General features: G+C 39.8%; 1 protein-coding gene across 1 annotated transcript; it reads right to left on the bottom strand.

Moving 5' to 3' along the window:
- Positions 1-99: 99 nt before the first annotated feature.
- pank4 (pantothenate kinase 4 (inactive)) lies at positions 100-15,875 on the bottom strand. Its single transcript, XM_044167138.1, is given in 20 exon segments — positions 100-1,713; positions 2,502-2,570; positions 2,832-2,932; positions 3,023-3,127; positions 3,446-3,495; positions 3,691-3,746; positions 4,379-4,530; positions 4,834-4,921; positions 5,437-5,549; positions 6,051-6,206; positions 10,335-10,435; positions 10,760-10,841; positions 11,069-11,250; positions 12,346-12,499; positions 12,625-12,717; positions 13,897-13,998; positions 14,000-14,081; positions 14,611-14,819; positions 15,085-15,167; positions 15,661-15,875. Coding segments are annotated over 20 exon segments (2,352 nt in total). The 5' UTR covers positions 15,785-15,875; the 3' UTR covers positions 100-1,463.
- Positions 15,876-15,880: the final 5 nt, after the last annotated feature.

The raw sequence follows: 15,880 nt of genomic DNA, 5'->3' as shown, positions 1-15,880 counted from the left end.
GCAGTAATAAAAAAACAGAAGATCCACTGATTCTTCCTAATCAATGGCGTGAGATTGCTGGAATATTTGTGTGGTATTGTATGATGCTTTTTAAAAAAAAAAAAAAAAAAAAAAAAAGTTTTTAAAGCAGCTTCAAGGCACATTAAATACACTTTATGTAAAAAGTGTTACCGCTCAAAGCTGTAATAACTGCTGCAGCTCTCTCTCTAACGCTGTGCACACACAGGAGGCGGAACCGCTGCGAAACGCTAGGTCATTTCTCCTGTGAGCAGTAGCCTGGCCAGAAGTGCATTTCTCCGTGCCGGTCAACAAGCAATTCTGCTCCTCTGCTCTTTTCTAATCACAATAAAGAGCTGATCTTTATAATAACCTTATGAATTTATAACTTAAAGCTTTTAATGTGTTTCTGTGGGACGGCGCTTCTTCTGCAACAATAAAATTAAAAGGATCGCCTTGTGTGATGATCTGCGGGGAGGGGCGCAAACACACACACAGGCCTGCCTGTCTCTCTGTTTAGAGACAACTGACAAATATGTGGAATAAGTAGCCTACGTAATTTACTAATTTTACTATTTCTAATAAATGTAGTGGATGGGCAGATCTTGATATTTCATCACGTGGCGGAAAAAAAAAGAATCACTCCAGGAGAACAGCAGAGAGAGGGGCAGAGAAATCTAAAGAGTTGGCAAGCATGGGATTATTATGATTATTTATCATAATCAGATCATTCATATCATATATAATATCAATTTGTATCATTTTTAATAGATTATCAGTGTGTTTTCTTGTCAGATTCTCAGAAAAAAATAGACCAGATGCCAAAACCATCGCTGCTGACCACGGAGCTCCGCGCTGCGGCGCACTCTGTCTGAACAGCCCAATTTGTTAACATGGGCGCCGAAAGGAAGCAACAGCGCTTCGGGGCACTTCGTGGTGCTTCCACCTCAGGTGTAACACACAAACACACACCACCCTTGTACCCATATGGGTGCTCAATCATGTGTTGGCAGCATGTCAATGACTGATGCAAAAAAAAAAATTAAATAAACTTTTGTTTTTCATTCATTTCTAGAAGCTTTTGATCATCTGTCAAAATAGTCTGTGTAAGTTTACTGAACACAGCCAGTGACTTCACATGAAAACAAACTCCAGATGCTGAATGAGATCAATAGGCAGTAATGATGGAAGCAAACTAAGTGATTGTACAGGATGTTGGACAGAGACCTGCAAGAAAGCAATGTAAACCATGTTCATGAAACCAGCACTAAAATCAACAATGTTTTAAAATCAAATGTAAATCCTCCCTGTTAACGATTACCTTTAAAACCAGCCTAAATTTTACAATCAGCTTTGCATCAGTCATTCACTTAGTGGCAGTATACGATCATCATCCTTACATTCAGAGCCATTCTGGTCGCTCGACTTCTGTGTTCTGTCCTGTTCAAACTCGAGCTCTGTCGTGCTCATGAGGGCGTCAGCGCTGCAGAGTGCTGGCTGGGCTTTCCAGTCGGTACCTCGTACTTGAAGACCACGCTGAACAGCTTTCCTCCCAGACGGTCGGCCAGCCACGAGTTCTTGATGACGGCCATTTTGAGGCTCTCGCAGCTGAGCATGGCGTAGTAGTTGGTGTGAATGGCTCGGCCCATTCCCTCGATGATAACCAGGTCGGTTTGTCGCTCCCGCACCACCATCGCCAGTACTTTGTCCAGACGACTAGGGAACAGTGGAGGCAAAGAATAAAACATGTTAACATTTTTCTGCACTAATTGACCATAATACAGTACATCTAATGAATTATTCACCAGGTGCTCAGATTTCTGGCTTTGAATTGTAAATAAATGATATTTATGTCAATTTTAGGCCAAGGTTTTCAAGGGGAATATGGGGACTGCGCTTGATACCCGTTTACTGAAAAACAAAGTGGACAGGTAATAAGCTCAGCTGTGTTATAGATGTCATGTTATTGCAGTATTGAGATAATGCTGTAACCTTTCCTGCCGTGCCCCAACAGTCAGTTCATTACAATACGGCAATAATCCAGAAATTTAGTATTGCACTTCCACAAAGTTGGGAGGCTAGCAAGAGACAGATTAAAAAAATAATAGTCAAAATCAATGCAGCAGGGCAGAGGTATCCTGACTTTTAGTCCTGTATAGGTAAATCTCCAAAAACACTGGATTACATTTGCCATTGTGCAACTCAGCAGAATCTTTAATTAGACTACCTCTGCCTGGTGAAAGCCCTCATCTTTCAAACTCCATGCCCCAGTTTATAATGCAGGCGTTCTGTTAAATTTGTTTATACTGTAGTCAAGTATAAAGCCAAGTCAAGTCGTAGCCAAGATAACCCTGGTGACATCCGTCCATTTAAACATCGTCAGGGTTAATTTCTCGCTTTGTAAAGTTCCCTCCAGAGCCACAGGAGATATTATATAACTGTTTTCACAGGCTGAAAAGCACTCCCTTTCAAAATGTCAAATGTAAAATTGCCAAATAACCAACCTCAGATCCAGACAGGGTGAAGTGGAACCACTCTGGACCAACGTCAACCTGTCCTCCCTCAGACCAGCCCTGCACAACAAACAGACCACAGTTCACTGAAGATCTTCTTCAACCAAGTTTTTTAGGTGTGAAATCGTGAGCTCAAACATAGAAAATTATATTTTAGAAGTTACTCAGGAAAGAAAATAAGACTATAAATAGAAAAAGCAGTGTCTGAAGACTCTACAGTATATTGCTGTGTGTGATAGTAGATTATTAGCTGCGATCTATATTTTGTATTTTTTCTCATCAGTTTGTCCTGCTTTTGAAAATCACTTTGTAAATACTCACTGGATCACTGGATCCATAGCAGAGATTCTTTCGGTCAATATTTGCAGTTCACTATTCGTTACGTCATTCAAAGCCGGAGCAGAGTTGCTGGCCAACACGACCTCAGGGTAGACGGATAGAAGAGTTGGATTAACATTTTATCAAATATTTTATTATATTATTTTAGAAATGATGTTGTTAGAGTTCCTTACCTCTGTTCCTCGAGAGAGAAGCTCTCTGACAAATGGCATCACCCCTAGAATGATGTCTACTCCACTATTATCTACGAAAAACAAGGCACACTTATGAGGAGGACCCTGCAAGAGAAAACCAGGATGGATTGTATTCAAGCACTAATCATCAAGAGCACACAACACAGAAAACACTATCGCAAGTATATGAAAATGTATTAATGAGCGCTAAAAATCTGTTTTCTCTTTGTGCCTCGTCAAACCATAGTCGTGCTGGGTGCTGATAGTGTCTAAGTTATGTGTTTGTTTCCTTCTGGGGTCATCAGTGCTAAACAGTGTGTGTGTACTCGTGGTACCGTCAAGTGTTTTTAATAAAACCTTACACCAATAATGCTGCAATGAATGACTTGGCTTTGAAATGAAAAAGTAGAGAAAGAGCCTGACCTTTAGTCTCTCAAGCCACTGGTCATAGGAATCAACAAGCCATGGGCGCTCTGAGAAGAAAAAAGAAACCATAAAATCAGTTTGAGGTACTACCTCTGTGCACCAAGAGTCATCAATTTGTAAAGACATTAAAAGTTGTGAAAACAATCAAGCGGGTCTGATGCCTATCAATGTGTCAAATGGTTCAACAACAAAAGTTAAAAAGGTAAAATTGAGGAAAATTAAGAAGAGAAATACTTGGATACCTTCCAACTGTCGTTTAGCCTCCTCAAACCCAAACTCAGGATCAGATTCGAGGACACTGCATGACATCAAAACCAAAAATGCAAAAGTGTGAACAGTGCAAAAGTAAGACAGGTATTTGGATCACAGTATAAAAATCACAATACCAAACTTTCCAAACATTAAGATTGAAACTAAAATGTTCAAATTTACCGGCCACTGCAGCCTAGCTTGCAGATAAAAAGGTGCCACCTGCTCTCATATAAACTCTTATCAGTTCATTTCTTAAAGAGATGGGCAGTTCTGGCGAAGAATAGCAGGCCATAGTTGACCTTTTGGAAGCCAAAAGACAAGATTACTGTGATTCCCTGTGAACAGACTTACTCAAAGCTTCAAAGCGTGACAGAAATGTAAAATAATTCTTAGAGAATAATTGGGATGCAGAGTCTTTGTTGGGATGCACAGTAATAGATTTTTTATTGTTTACTTTCAATTCATGCTGCCAACTGTTTGCAGTCTGGCTAACCCAGGGTAGCTAACTTATCAAAACAATGGCATTGCCAGGCACACTACCACAGCAGTGAAAAAGCTAGCAGCATGAAAGTACAAGATATGCAACCAAAGCCTCTCCCATGCCCCACAATCAGGCAGAACAGAGAAACCAATCAACCAGGCTGCTCACAGGATATAAAAGCCATTAACTCCACTCACTCCGACACGGCCTTGGCTCCCCAGTCGAAGACATTCCCAGCCAGTACGCCCCTGACCAGGGCAAACTGTCTCTCCTCCCAGCTCAACTCCTCCAGGGATTTCACTGCCTTCTGGTAGTACTTGAGAGCCATGTCATTCTCCTTTTGTTTAATCTACGAGAGAACAGAGATACGACACAGCTAGTTTGAATAAAATAAAAGATTGGTAATCAGAAGCATTTAGCATTCAGAAATGTGAAAAAATGTGATTTCAGAATATGTTCATTAAAGACATGCATTTCCTAAATTCTAGGCTTGATTCATGAGGTGAAAATAAATTGTGCAATACCATGAGACTGTATGAAAACATAAAATTGTAAGAAGTTGACAAATCAGATCAGATCAAACCAGCTGGTGCAGCACAAGAAAAGGACACAAAAAGCAAAACCAAAATAGGTTGATAGATTTCACTCAGACCTTAGAGTAGGGATCAGGAAAGTTGAACTCGTTTAAACAGTGTTCCCTCGTGTCTAACAGACTTCTGACAGTGAGGGATCCATAAGCACTAGGTGAGAAGAGAAGCACTCTACATTAGCAAGAGAGAAAAAAATACTCACAACGGGGCGGGGCGGTTGATGCATAGTACTTTTCACTTATATTGGCAGTGCTTGTATTGTAACTTGACATGGTGTTAGAAAAAACTTTGTAAAACTGACCTTTTAAAAACTCTGTATTGAAATGTGTAACCAGTTTCTGAAAATCTGGCATTTGAGAGTTTTTTTGTTGAATTTCAACGACAGCTTACAGGTTAATCTTTCTGATATCAATGCAGTTTATTCTGATAAATCACTGACAGAATTAATACGACTGACACACCCAACTCCTAAAAACTGAAACAGTAAACAGATTAAACGTCAAGATTTCCCTTTTTCATTGACAAAGCACACGGGCAGTTACAGCAGGTATAAAGACATGAAACTAATGCAGACGTTAAAGAAAAGACTTGAGGCTTAGTCTACTAAAAGCAACCTCTGGGTCAACCAGATAGGCCTTGCATGCAAAAACAAAAACCGTCCTTACAAAGGCTGGTGACGGAGGGTCTGAAGCTTGTGTCTGTATTTCTGACGGAACTTCTCAGCTCGCTCCGCTGCCTCTGGCATGTCAGGCTGGCTCGCTACAGCTCTCTTAACCACCTGCTCCGTTAAAACAAGAACAGTAATCAGCCATGTTAACAACTTCCACGGCGCACAAGCACGGAGGGGAAAAAATGTTTAAAAATCAAACCAATTCATCTCATATTTGAAAAGCTGACCTGTCAACACCAAATGTATCATCCATATCTGGGCTTATTTTGTCTTAATATAGTCACAGATAACTGGCTGAACATAGATGATGCGACATGATATCATACTGTGATTTTTTTGCAAATACAACATAGCTTACTGTAGGCTGTCTAAAAGGTCAATCGTAAATGTGAAATTTTGGTGGGAGACCAATATCAAAAAGCTTCTTTCTTAATTCACCATTTTGCAGAGATTAGTTTCAACACCACCAGAACTGCATAGCACAGTTTAAAACTTGCTCAATCACTTATGAAATCTTTTTTTTTTTTATAGACTTTTCCTTCAAGGATTGGCAAACTTTAATTTCAGACTCTGAAATATTTTATTCCAAAACACAAACTGCCATCCTACCCCATCTAGGGCCTCTTCAAAGCAGTAGAGCCAGTATTCACGGGCCAGAGCGTCCTCTGTGAGGTCCATAGTGTCGGGGATGTAAGATGAAGGGTCCTGCAGCAGAGGCAGATTCACCAGCTGCCTCTCAAGACGGTCCATCTCCAACATGTCAAACTAGACACAACAAAAAGACAGAGAAGACACATGCTGTCTGTCTTGTCCATGAACTCAGACTGCTCAATGCTTCTTCCAGCTCCTCAAACATCAAAGCCTATTCAAGCTATCACTCTTAGAAACTTTTCTTCTAGGATATAATTCACAATATTTCCCTTTTCCTTACTGTAGCAACACTGTGGTAAGTTTCACTCATGTTAGTACAACAAAAAAAGCAGAGAGGAAGATGCAATAAGGAAGAAAAAGGAGGAAAGGTTCTCGCAAGATTAAATCTTAAAAGCCGGTGGAAGCCAGCAGATTCATTAATTGTGAGACACAATCAATAGTCCATGAGAGGATACTACATCGATAGAAGGTGTTTCTTGAGTGGTAAGTCACCAAAGATGAGCTAATATTTCATTTGATGTCCTGCATCACACTTTGCCAGTTTGCACTAATGAAAACTAGTTAATGAAAGCTGGGAAAAAAGCAGGAATTTCAGTGGTGAGAGTGGATTCCAGGGAAGCTAATGCTAACAGAGGTTAAGAGCTCCTGATGCCTGCATGCTCAAAGTATCACACCAAGGAATCACTAAGCACATAAACATCAAACACTGTTATTTTCTATCTTCATAGAAAAACCTGCTCTCAGGTCTTTCTGTCTTCAGGCAAGTGAACAAAGTGAATGCCTCACATGACTAAATACTCAAGCCGAGTGTTTACAGCTAGAGAACAAGGCACCGTGAGCAGGAGCCGCATGTCATCCAACCAGGGCACCCAAGTGAAGCGGACAGAGGTACTTACGGGAAACTGAAGGAGAGCGTTAGGTAGACAGAGGAATGTGAGGAGAGAGGAAATGAAAAGAAAGATTATCAAACATTAATGAATGTCTTTGTATGATGCTTATGGATTCAGTGAGGACAGTGGTGATGGTATTTCCACAAAGAAGATCAAAAATAAAAATGTGAAATAAAGCTCTTATGTGAAAATATCAGAAATTTGATGGAAGAAGGTGGGTGAAATAAAAACCAATGAACCAGCAGCAGAGTGAAAATAGGCCATGAGGTTTGAGTGGCACCTCCTGGTACATGACCCAGCTTCAGGTCTTCATATCTGATAACACTTTGCCTCCTCAGCAGACTCACCGTTCCACTACGTGCACGTTGCATGGGATTCATATCTGGAGAAACGCTCATCAGGCCTGAGCTTCCAGCATAATTCTCACCCCAACTGTACTGGTTTGGATCTAGTGGAGTACAAGATGCAATTATGATATATTTATGGTTTTGTGGGTAGGATAAATATGTAGCATAAAGTGTATGACAGTAGGAGCTAACCTAGCTTACACCAAGTTAGGCTACTTTTCATTTTGTTCCTAGCTAACTTAGTCTATCAGTTTATTTGTTTCTGAAGCATCATGTATTAGCAATATGTTGTGTATGTTGATTGATAGGTACCTTTTGTATTTGCAAAAAAAAAATGCATTAGTTTGTTTATGGTGTTTTGTATTTGCAAACCACACTGTGTTTGTTAGTGAAGGCATTTAGTGCATTTGTAGGTTTTTCCTTACTGTCCTCCTCTGCTCCTTTAAGAAAAGCTCCAATGGCTCCGAGATAGCCTTCATGTCTTAGGAACAAGGCCTGAACTTCACCCTACAATGACACAATAAAAGGGGGTAATGTAAAAATCTGGGTTGTAGGTGAAACACTTTCAAGATCAGCTGACAAACCAATTTCAGGACTAAATATATATCAGTGAGTATGAGAAAAAAAGACAGTTAGGAACTCTTGTAGATAGCTCCAAGACAGTTTGTGGTCACTATGTAATTTAATGTGTGTTAGTTTGTTTTTATGTCAGCAGAGGAAGAGGCCTTGCCTTGGTGAAGAAGTTGATGCTGTAGGTGATTGTGTGCATGGTGACAGGGTGTCCTCTAATGAAAAAGCCTCCAAAGTACACTCTGGACAGGTTGTGCAGCTTGGCATACAGACAGGCCAGCTGCCCGATGTCGTTGCTGATCATATGGAGTAAGCTCTTGGCCATGTCTTCTTTAGAGAACTCTACAATTCAGAAAAGAGTTAAATAAACATACAGGCAAAATATCTACATCACAAAACTGAAAAGCTGCTTAAGTGGGTTTAAAAGACTGACCTCTGAATATTTAAGTACTGACACAAATATATTAACAGTACAATGACAATTCTTTAGCAGTATTCAAATTCCGAAGCCTCTTTCTAACTTCCTTCTGTTCAATGGCAGTACAAAATATAATAAAATTATATGAGCACTGGGACAATAATTTGTTATCAATATCAAAGTCATGTTCCATATTTTCAAACTGAAACTGTATAAACTACTCAATAATTGCTCAACAGCAGCAGATGGACTGTGAATGTCCGTTGAGTGCTGCCATAACTAAGCATTTACAAGTACAGCACATGGAGAGAACAACACTGTATCAGAACTGGGTGAGAGGTCATCAGTTCACTCCAACACAGGTTTTGCACTAAAGGAAAATATTAAGCCTGCCTTGCCCTGAAGACATCACAAACACAACAGAAATACGTATTGAACTATGTGACACCCTTTTAATTATATTTACACTTAAAGCTAAAGTCCATCCTTTGATTGTCAAGTTTGTAGCCTGCAGTGACTGAGTCAGCTTGGATTCAAAGAGGTTACAATGAGTTGTAATAGCGACGTGTGAGGATATTTTGCCATATGTTGGGGAAACTACAGTATGACTGTTTGCAATATTCTGAGCATATGGATGGGCGGCAGATAAGTGGATTATACATGCAGGACTGTTTCTTCAAAGTGAAACTGGGTCACTATTGAAATATATTTTACAAACCATGAATCCTGGCTGACTGCAGTTGCTGCCCTTTCAAAGCAAGCAAATGAGGAAATTACAAATGTTTCACAGCCACCTTTCAAGTCCACAGAAGGTGAGTGTTTTATACTCAAAAGATGGCTGGGGCACTGCTTAAATTTTTGGCCCCATCAGTTGATTGACGGTCCATCTCCAACATGTCAAACTAGACACAACAAAAGACAGAGAAGACACATGCTGTCTGTCTTGTCCATGAACTCAGACTGCTCAATGCTTCTTCCAGCTCCTCAAACATCAAAGCCTATTAGAAACTTAGAAACTTTTCTTCTAGGATATAATTCACAATATTTCCCTTTTCCTTACTGTAGCAACACTGTGGTAAGTTTCACTCATGTTAGTACAACAAAAAAAGCAGAGAGGAAGATGCAATAAGGAAGAAAAAGGAGGAAAGGTTCTCGCAAGATTAAATCTTAAAAGCCGGTGGAAGCCAGCAGATTCATTAATTGTGAGACACAATCAATAGTCCATGAGAGGATACTACATCGATAGAAGGTGTTTCTTGAGTGGTAAGTCAACAAAGATGAGCTAATATTTCATTTGATGTCCTGCATCACACTTTGCCAGTTTGCACTAATGAAAACTAGTTAATGAAAGCTGGGGAAAAAGCAGGAATTTCAGTGGTGAGAGTGGATTCCAGGGAAGCTAATGCTAACAGAGGTTAAGAGCTCCTGATGCCTGCATGCTCAAAGTATCACACCAAGGAATCACTAAGCACACAAACATCAAACACTGTTATTTTCTATCTTCATAGAAAAACCTGCTCTCAGGTCTTTCTGTCTTCAGGCAAGTGAACAAAGTGAATGCCTCACATGACTAAATACTCAAGCCGAGTGTTTACAGCTAGAGAACAAGGCACCGTGAGCAGGAGCCGCATGTCATCCAACCAGGGCACCCAAGTGAAGCAGACAGAGGTACTTACGGGAAACTGAAGGAGAGCGTTAGGTAGACAGAGGAATGTGTGGAGAGAGGAAATGAAAAGAAAGATTATCAAACATTAATGAATGTCTTTGTATGATGCTTATGGATTCAGTGAGGACAGTGGTGATGGTATTTCCACAAAGAAGATCAAAAGTAAAAATGTGAAATAAAGCTCTAATGTGAAAATATCAGAAATTTGACGGAAGAAGGTGGGTGAACTAAAAACCAATGAACCAGCAGCAGAGTGAAAATAGGCCATGAGGTTTGAGTGGCACCTCCTGGTACATGACCCAGCTTCAGGTCTTCATATCTGATAACACTTTGCCTCCTCAGCAGACTCACCGTTCCACTACGTGCACGTTGCATGGGATTCATATCTGGAGAAACGCTCATCAGGCCTGAGCTTCCAGCATAATTCTCACCCCAACTGTACTGGTTTGGATCTAGTGGAGTACAAGATGCAATTATGATATATTTATGGTTTTGTCGGTAGGATAAATATGTAGCATAAAGTGTATGACAGTAGGAGCTAACCTAGCTTACACCAAGTTAGGCTACTTTTCATTTTGTTCCTAGCTAACTTAGTCTATCAGTTTATTTGTTTCTGAAGCATCATGTATTAGTAATATGTTGTGTATGTTGATTGATAGGTACCTTTTGTATTTGCAAAAAAAAAATGCATTAGTTTGTTTATGGTGTTTTGTATTTGCAAACCACACTGTGTTTGTTAGTGAAGGCATTTAGTGCATTTGTAGGTTTTTCCTTACTGTCCTCCTCTGCTCCTTTAAGAAAAGCTCCAATGGCTCCGAGATAGCCTTCATGTCTTAGGAACAAGGCCTGAACTTCACCCTACAATGACACAATAAAAGGGGGTAATGTAAAAATCTGGGTTGTAGGTGAAACACTGTCAAGATCAGCTGACAAACCAATTTCAGGACTAAATATATATCAGTGAGTATGAGAAAAAAAGACAGTTAGGAACTGGAGCTTGTAGATAGCTCCAAGACAGTTTGTGGTCACTATGTAATTTAATGTGTGTTAGTTTGTTTTTATGTCAGCAGAGGAAGAGGCCTTGCCTTGGTGAAGAAGTTGATGCTGTAGGTGATTGTGTGCATGGTGACAGGGTGTCCTCTAATGAAAAAGCCTCCAAAGTACACTCTGGACAGGTTGTGCAGCTTGGCATACAGACAGGCCAGCTGCCCGATGTCGTTGCTGATCATATGGAGTAAGCTCTTGGCCATGTCTTCTTTAGAGAACTCTACAATTCAGAAAAGAGTTAAATAAACATACAGGCAAAATATCTACATCACAAAAATGAAAAGCTGCTTAAGTGGGTTTAAAAGACTGACCTCTGAATATTTAAGTACTGCCACAAATATGTTAACAGTACAATGACAATTCTTTAGTAGTTGTAAAACCTTTTTCAGTATTCAAATTACGAAGCCTCTGTCTAACTTCCTTCTGTTCAATGGCAGTACAAAATATAATAAAATTATATGAGCACTGGGACAATAATTTGTTATCAATATCAAAGTCATGTTCCATATTTTCAAACTGAAACTGTATAAACTACTCAATAATTGCTCAACAGCAGCAGATGGACTGTGAATGTCCGTTGAGTGCTGCCATAACTAAGCATTTACAAGTACAGCACATGGAGAGAACAACACTGTATCAGAACTGGGTGAGAGGTCATCAGTTCACTCCAACACAGGTTTTGCACTAAAGGAAAATATTAAGCCTGCCTTGCCAAGAAGACATCACAAACACAACAGAAATATGTATTGAACTATGTGACACCCTTTTAATTATATTTACACTTAAAGCTAAAGTCCATCCTTTGATTGTCAAGTTTGTAGCCTGCAGTGACTGAGTCAGCTTGGATTCAAAGCGGTTACAATGAGTTGTAATAGTGACGTGTGAGGATATTTTGCCATATGTTGGGGAAACTACAGTATGACTGTTTGCAATATTCTGAGCATATGGATGGGCAGCAGATAAGTGGATTATGCATGCAGGGGTGTTTCTTCAAAGTGAAACTGGGTCACTATTGAAATATATTTTACAAACCATGAATCCTGGCTGACTGCAGTTGCTGCCCTTTCAAAGCAAGCAAATGAGGAAGTTACAATTGTTTCACAGCCACCTTTCAAGTCCACAGAAGGTGAGTGTTTTATACTCAAAAGATGGCTGGGGCACTGCTTTAATTTTTGGCCCAATCAGTTGATTGAACTGCACATACAAGGTACAAAATATAAAGTGTGTCATTGCAGTCTTTTATTACACTAACCTGGACATGTACATATACAACGCTACAGGGCAGCCACATAATATCAATGTTCCCATGTGTCACCTTTATCAGCAGTAGCAGACTTTCCAAAACTGCTCGCAATAAGATCTCCAGTCATGCCCAAAGACCCATAAGATCCTCCATAGATATCTTTGACAAGCATATCGACACTTGTGTGCTGCCCTTTTGAAGCCAACTGTAGCAACTCGTCAAATCTCTACAGGACAGAAAAAGGTCAATTTCACGAGGCTTAAGGAAACAAAATGTTGCACTGAGAAACCATCTTTAATGGTTGACTTCAAAGTAACAGCTATTAAAAGTAGAGCAAATTGTTTAGGATACCTTTGTTTTGGTGAGCAAGGCTCCAAGGCCCCAGAACGTCCCTCCACCTATTGAGCTTCCTCCTATTCGCTCAAATTTGTCCTCTGATTCAACCTGTGAATCAAATATAGTAAGAGCAGAAGACCCTAGTTTATACAAATGTTAGTCATGTGGAAAAAACCAAACTTGCACAATAAACACAAGATGTATTTTTACTAGGTCTTACATACCCTAAACTATACAAGCAGATAAAGACATAACTCACAGTCAAACCTAGACCATTTCATTTAAAGGGTATGTGCCTTAACCTACTAGCTACATAACAAGGACCAACTCTGGCCGTAGACCCAAAATGATACTGGATTTTTGGAGCAAATAACAATACAGATGTTGGGGGTTAAAAAATATTTTCCAATATTCTATAATGTTGGTCATCAAGGAATTGTACTGGAGGAAGGATATAGTTAAACAATAAACACATTCTTAAAAAGGTTCACATGTGTTGTGATATGCTATTCTGCCAACTCAGATATAAGAATGTAAACAATGAAGTGTGCTTCACAGACTATGTAATGATGGCACTGTGTACAAACTGACGTGAGCTTTTATTATGCAATATGGTCTGTATTCAAAACATTTCTTTTGCATATTGGCCAATATTTATGTTGATACAAATATCTGTGATGAGCAATGTCAATGTCACTTTGGTATCAGAAACTACTGATAGGTAAGTTTTGGCTTAGTTAGTTATTTAAAATTTTTCAGTTGAAACAGCCTCTAGCTTCAAGAGGCTCATATTTATGTTTCTACTCTACCTCTTCTATAAAAAGTTATAAAAATGTTCATATAATAAAAAAAACAAACCAGTAACCTTCATACCGTAACAAAGACAGGAATAGGTTTTAGTGTCAGATTGGGGTAGCAACTAACAATTATTTTAATTATCGATTAATCTGACTATTTTGTCTAGACAAACCATTTGGTCTATAAAATGTCAGAGGATAAAGAAAAATGTTCAAGGTCTTCAAATGTCTTGTTTTGTCTGAGCAACAGTCCAAAACCAGAAGATATTCAGTTTACTATGATGTAAAACAGAAAAAAAAAAAAAAAAAAAACATGGTGATTTTGCTTCATAAATTACTTTACGATTAATGGATTATCAAAATAACTACTGATTAATTTTCTGTCACTGGACTAATCAATTAATCAACTAATCATGTCAGCTCTACTTTAAATAGTTTAACACAGAAAGCTACTGTCCTAAACCACAGACAAAACTTCGTCGGTTATTACCTTGACTATGGACACCCCAGAGCCGATGTTCACGAGCAGGTAAGGGAAGATGTCTGGTTGAGTCGTCTGAAAGCGGAACTCTGAGTCAGCGTGCTTGGCGTATCACGAAAGCCTCGTGTGGTATGTTCTTCAGCACGAAGTTACAGCCCTTGATGAGGCAGGTCATCTCGTCCTCTTTGTCCACTCTGCCACGATGCAACACATAAAGAGTCCATTAGTTTGAATCATTCATAGCCAAAGCAGAAGACAAACTGTTGTGTCCTCCATCTGGTAAATCATTAAGTATAATGTGCAATCTCCTGTTTACAATATCACTAGACATTCACATTTTTCTAGACAGACTATATATATAGATATCAATGCTAATGCAATATGGATGCAGACAGTAGCAAGTCAAACAGCATGTGAATGCTCTGTTGCTTTCACACAATGTGTGGTTAGCCAACAAGGTGGCTGTAATAGTCTGCAGCCAGTAAACGGTTGATATTTTCTAGAATAGCTTTCACAAGATCTCCTACACAATCAAATGTGTCCTCTGATTCACCCTGGTTCACTGGAAGAGGACAGGATATTGCTTTGTGTGTTACAGAGTACCAGTAAGGGCCCTTTCTGTTTTTGTTTGCACGTGCAGTATCTACAGTGCAGCATCGGACCAAAAGCTGAGTGACACAGAACAGATAGGTGGCGATATTTACAGCTGGTTTGTGTACTCACTTGAGTCCGAGTTTCCTCTCAATGAGTTCTTTGAACTTGTGTGCCCCTCCACCTGTGGCTTTGATAACTTTGGTTTCCGTGTTGACCAGATGGTCTTTGATGAAGTCCAAGCATGTTTCGATGTAAGCATTTTCAAACTTGATAAAGTGCAGGCGTGCAGTGACCTCTTCCTGCACAGATATTTCATAGAGCTTGTCACTGGTAGACTCCTGGGACACAGATGAGACGGAAACACAGATGAGACGGAAACACAGAGGAGAAACGGTGAATACTTCATTACCTCTAGCTATAGACATTGTGGAACAACATAGCCAGTGTGTTTTAATGAAAATCTACTTGTTTAGCTAGTGTATATTAGGTTATCTGTTGGTGGTGGTATTTTCACATAAAGAAAATACATGCTACCAGGAGATATGAGCTTTTCCGAGTCCATGCAGTTTGGGCATTGTGTAGGATACATTTTTAAATAATTACCTTTGTAGCGTGGTCGAAAGATCGTACTTTGGCCACTTTGTGTTGCACAGTTGAGTAGTAGGCAAGCTTTGTGAGAGATCCACCTGCAATACAACAGTGATAATGTCCGATAAGAAACCAGTTAGACAGCAGAAGCTAAACAAGTAACAAACTGGATTAAGATCCAAACTTAACATTAACACTTAACTTAGTGAACTGTGCTAAAACTAAAACTGAAGCGTTAGCTAAACAGAGACGGCAAAACCTTAACACAGGCTAGCTAACTTAGCAGCTAACGTCAACGCTGTTGTACTTGTCAAAGTTGGCCAGGTTGTTTGACACGATTTATCAGATAAAGATAATCCGGAAACCTCATCAGACTTCCATCTTCACGGTAAACAGACTCGCTGTCAAACAAATTAAAATAAGGCACGAACTGAAGCGGCTAACGTTAGCTTTGTCTTGTTTACTTTTACTTAAAGTCATGTGTTGTCATAGTATCAGGCTGAGGCAGAGCTGGTCCATAAACACGGAGATTAGCCACGCTCGAGCAAAAGTGGCTGAAGAAAGAAAGAACACTTTTCCATTCCCAGGTACCTATGTCTATTGCGAACCGCTTTGCGTTTTCCAAATTGCGGAATATTTCGTCGGGCGGCAGAGTGATGCTTTTATCCATGGTATGACTACTTGTGCTGCTGTCAAGTCGAACACATTCCGCCATGGTCGACAACGATTTTGACGCTGCGTGCGTGGAGTGCGTGCGTGAGTGCGTGCCCCCCGTCGTCCAATCAGCATCCACGTACAGCCGGAGGCGTGG

This window comes from Siniperca chuatsi, linkage group LG2 (assembly GCF_020085105.1).
Source record: "Siniperca chuatsi isolate FFG_IHB_CAS linkage group LG2, ASM2008510v1, whole genome shotgun sequence".
NCBI classification, from domain to species: Eukaryota; Metazoa; Chordata; class Actinopteri; order Centrarchiformes; family Sinipercidae; genus Siniperca; species Siniperca chuatsi.
The sequence above is the reverse complement of the archived record's forward strand: the minus strand, read 5'-3'. Positions and strand labels throughout refer to the sequence as shown.